Here is a 4,921-nt window from a genome sequence, read left to right on the forward strand (position 1 = left end):
TTAAAATTACTTTGATTATATTGGTATTCATTTCCTTTTCTTCAGGATTTAGAATTTAGAACTATATGTTGTCTTTAAAGTAAACCTTTTTCTTTAAAGATCTGGTAACCCTCACAGATTTAAACAAATGAGGGACCTACCTATGTGTATTTTCCACTTCTCTGCTATGTTGACGCAGGCTGCTGAAAAGGATGACTACTTTGGTATGAGCTGGACGATAGGTTGAAGTTGTTATGTGAAAAGCAGAATTCACATCTATGTATGGTTACTGATTCATCCACATTTTTTCTTGAGCTATGTCTTCTTTTGGAAGCAAATATATGGGCGTGGTTCTACAATAAATAAACCATGCAGAGTAGTAGAAGTGCTGTCTTTCTTTCTCTCTCCCTCTCTTTCCTTTTTTTTTTTTTTTTTTTTAACTATTTGCAATCTTTATTAGAAAGATACAATGGAAAAGTACCCCTTCTGAGGAAGTAGTAATTCCTCAGAAGTACTACTTAATGAAAAAGGAAGGCCTTTTCCATTAAGGCCTCAGCAATATCAGCCTATTAGAAAAGGCTGGTTTGCAAGTCAAATGGAGTCACTTGGCCAGCTGATTTCTGAACGTGGGGTGGTCCTGGTTGTTCAGTGTCTATGACGCCTCAGAGAAGAGACTGGTAGGAAGTCCTTTGCTTGACTTATTTACTTGATGTTACCTTCTTGAAGAGGTCTGCACCCCAGTTACCAGGTGTAGGTTCTCCTCACCCCCCCAGAAAAAGGAAAAAATGTCAAAGAAGCAAGATGAGGATCTGTAGGTGGGACAGTGTGTTGGGTGATCAGGGCTCAGTCTTCACATGCAGCTGCCTTCTGAGCCACGGAGGGGGATGAAATCCAAGTTGCAGTCTCCTCCCCTCGAATCACCTTCTCCCACTGACTGAGATTATCCCTGCATGCTTTAAGGAGAGAATCCGTGGGAGGGAGGATCTGGGTAAGGGTTGTATAGCAGGGAATGGCTACAGCATTGTAGAACTCAAGCTGGCCTTGTAGGACTTCATCCTTCTTGTCTCTGTCCATCATAGGAATAGGCTGTATTCCCAATTTCTTCATTTCATCACCCTCAGCCCAGAATTCTACATATATATCTTTTGCCATCAATTTTGTAACAGGCCACAGTTTTGTCACAGAAGAAAGATCACAGGCAGTCATCATCAAACCAATTACACAGTCTCTATGTGATTGATTATTAAGGTTTAGTGATCCAGTCTGGTACATCTCCTCCAACTGTTTCCTGTTTCCAAAGTATAAAGCAAGGTCTGTGGCAATGATGGCTTTGTGGATGATCTCAAGCACCTGCTCATATTCACTGGAGCTCAGGGTGGAGAAGATATTGTGCCCTTCCAACTGGAGGATGGACACCATCTAGGAGAAGTGGTGCTGCTCCATGGTGGAGGTGGAGTAGAGAGCTGCCAGATGGTGGTCGAACTTCTGCAGGTAGCTGTTAGTAAAGCCCCTGTGGTCCAGGTCGTGACACAGACATGCAATCAGCAGTCCTTTGCGCTCAAGGTCTGTGAAAAGCGTGTGGTTGTTCTGAAGTATGGTGTATATGCAATGCGCTACAGCGACCGCATGCTTCCAGTTGTGATAGGGAACTTGCCGGTAGTTCTTCTTCACAGACATAATAAAACGACATGGCTTTTCAAGCTCAAAGCAGGATGTCCCATAGGACCGATGAACCATATGGACAAAAATTCCAGGGCACATGTTTTTGAAAGGACCAATGTCAAAGTGGAATAATTCAATTTCTTTGCAGAGACACACGGGAAAGGTGAATCACATGAGGCCTTGCCACTCTTCTGCAGTACAAATGCTATGGTAGGACAGCTTTTCCATCGTTACCTGGTAAATGCACTCTGAGTGACGAATTCTATGATACATATTAGCACAGCGTAAGGCTAAAGCAAAATAGATGGCAAACATTTTAAAGTTGTTTTCATCTGTTTTAGAGAAGGCACTACCACTTATTTTGTTGACTATTTGCACAACACCTATCACGCTTCCTTGGCTGACGATGGGCATGCACAGGATGTTCTGCGTGGTGTAGCCTGTGTATAATTCTACTTCTCTGTTAAAGCGTGGGTCTGCGTAGGCATCTGGAATGTTCAGGACTTCCCCTGTTCTTGCTACGTGGCCAGCAATTCCTTTCTCTATTGAAAATCTTATCTCTTTGGTCTTCCTGAAGACAGATTTTCCTTCCTTTTCCTCTCCAATATCAAAAAGATCTGAGTATAACTCCTTGTTCTTATGGTCTACCTGGAAAAGTGCACAACGATCGACGTTCACTAGGTTTTTTGCACATATCATTATGCGTTCAAGTAGAGAATCTATTGCAACTATGTTATCAAAATATGTTTTTGATACATCCAGTAGAAAGTCATTCAACTCAGTCTGTTTGGCAATGCCTCTGCATACCTGCATCTGATGTTTTGCTACTGAAGCCCAGGCAAGATTTGCTGTTGCGACCTCTTGGTGACCAAGACAGAAGGCTTCTTTGCCACAGTGCCGATACAACTCAAGAATACCAATCAAGTCACCAATTGCAGTGACAGTTGGTAAGCAAAGAACAGACTGGATGCGAGTCCCTGATTCCAGTCCAGTACGCCGTGAAAATCGTTCATCCCCAAGGATGTCTTCTACTAGCAGTGTTTTCCTGGACTTGGCCACATAAGCAGAGATGGTGGTGCCCTGGGTGATGGGCTCAGCAGGGATGAGGCGGGGTTTTCCTTCCTTTATCCTAGGTGGTGTAAAGTTTATTCTCTGTAGGTTTATTGCTGAGTTAAAAATGAGGAAACTGAGGCCAGCACAAGAAAATTAGATGCCAATTTATTCAGCTCCCAGGCGAGGTTCTGTGGTCCCGGGGAGAGGGGCCAGGGAAGTCGTGCTTGACTCCTCTCAGGGGCGGGGTTTTATAGGGAGCGAAGGCGTTTGATTGGATTTGGAGAAACAGGATGTGGATGGAATGAGCTGCTATTGGTGGGATTTCTGGTGAGCGGGCTAAGTGCTGAGTGCAGAGGGGATTTCCAAGGGTAGGGTTAGGTGCCGAGTGCAGAGGGGATTTCCAAGGGTGGGATTAGGTGCCGAGTGCAGAGGGGATTTCCAAGGGTGGGATTAGGTGCCGAGTGCAGAGGGGATTTCCAAGGCGGGCTAGGTGCCAAGTGCAGAGGGGATTTCCAAGGCAGAGCTAGATGATGGACATATTCTGATAATGTAATTTTCAAGCGGGGAGAGAGATGGGCGAGTCCGAACTTCGGGGGAGGCAGCCAGCCTTACAGGTGGTGTGAATATGCACAGGCTATTATTGCAGTCTCCAAGGAAGTACAGTGCAAATCCATCAGCTTTTGTGGCTACTTTTATGATGTTGCTCAGTTCATAGAGGAGTAGCTGGTTGTTTCCTCCTGTGTCCAACCGTTGTTCTATGTAGCTGTTTAGTTCATATACAACTGCCTGCATATTCGTATCTTGGTACCTGCTGACTTCCTCAGGAGCTGATTCATCTTCTGATTTGTTGTTCTCCCTCTTCAGCCATTTCTCCTCTCTCTCTCTGCACTAACACTTTCAGATACAAATTCATCTAATACCTTGGGGTGAAGAGAAAGATATGCCTTCACTTTTTCATCGGTAAAGCCATATAATGTTGCCATACCAGTTAACTGTCAAATGCTGAGTCACAGGCAGGAGCGGGAGTGAGTCTCTGGCCAACAGCCCAGGGCTGGTGAGCAGGCCTCCACAGCCTCTTCCACAGCCTTCCTCCTCGGTTTGGCATCAGTTACACAAACTTGCCTAGGAATGCAGACTTGCACAAATCCTTAGATTACTTTCTTCCTACCTGGAGGCAAAGGTAACAGGCTGATGGGGTCTCCCATGGGCAGACTCTGAGGCCCAGGACTGGCCAACTGCCATCCCAACAGAGTCCAACTGCCATCCCGACAGATTCCAACTGCCATCCCGACAGACTCCAACTGCCATCCCAACAGATTCCAACTGCCATTCCCCTTTCTTACCTTCTTTCCTTCTTCTTTCTTTTTTTACAAGAGTAAATATATGGGGACATTATTGATGTCTCTATGTGCATCCATCAAGACAGCATCCTGAAGAATCCAGTTCAGTATTTTATTACCTTAGCAAAATCATAAAAAAATTAAAGTACTCTGAAATATAATGATAAATACATAAATTATCTGGAAATGCTGGCCAGATCATTAAAAGACAAAAGTTGTTAAGATTAAGATTTATTGCAGTTAGCTTGCTTTATTTATTTATTTTTTTATTATTTTTTGAGATGGAGTCTCGCTCTGTTACCCAGGCAGGAGTGCAGTGGTGCAATCTCAGCTCACTGAAATCTTTGCCTCCCAGGTTCAAGTGATTCTTGTGTCTCAGCCTCCCAAGTAACTGGGACTACAGGCACCCGCCACCATGCCTGGCTAATTTTTGTGTTTTTAGTAGTAATGGACAGGGTTTCAACATGTTGGTCACACTGGTCAGGAACTCGTGACCTCAGGTAATTCACCTTTAGCCTCCCAAGTGCTGGGACTACAGGCTTGAGCCACCGTACCCAGCCTATTGCAGTTAGCTTTTAAAATATTTCCTGGCATTTTTCTTACCTCCTTTACTGTAAATTCAACATGCTTTCATTTTAGAGTTTGAAAATATTAGATTTTCAGTCCCTGCTGTTGTAGCCTTGAGCCACCTATGTCTTAACTCTGCTAGGCTACTAACAATTTCCTTAAGACACCTGAGTGGTGTTCTGTTTGTTAGTCTGTTTTGTTTATGGTTTCCCTAATCTCCCTTCAGGCAATCTCTGTTGGAGTGCTATGCATATTCTGAAGCTCTGCTTAAATCCTGTCATATCCAGAGTTTCTTTCCAGATTCCTTGTGACTTCAAGTC

The 4,921-nt window shown here is 44.1% G+C and overlaps 1 protein-coding gene across 1 annotated transcript; it reads right to left on the bottom strand.

Annotated features, from left to right (window-relative positions):
- Window positions 1–750: 750 nt before the first annotated feature.
- Window positions 751–3,933, bottom strand: LOC116561041 (cAMP and cAMP-inhibited cGMP 3',5'-cyclic phosphodiesterase 10A-like). Its single transcript, XM_032292671.1, is given in 3 exon segments — window positions 751–2,771; window positions 3,306–3,576; window positions 3,579–3,933. Coding segments are annotated over 3 exon segments (2,319 nt in total). The 5' UTR covers window positions 3,678–3,933; the 3' UTR covers window positions 751–822.
- Between the last annotated feature and the right edge of the window lie 988 nt (window positions 3,934–4,921).

Source organism: Sapajus apella, unplaced genomic scaffold (assembly GCF_009761245.1).
Source record: "Sapajus apella isolate SASKATOON/1434 unplaced genomic scaffold, GSC_monkey_1.0 scaffold28, whole genome shotgun sequence".
In the NCBI taxonomy this organism is placed as follows: domain Eukaryota; kingdom Metazoa; phylum Chordata; class Mammalia; order Primates; family Cebidae; genus Sapajus; species Sapajus apella.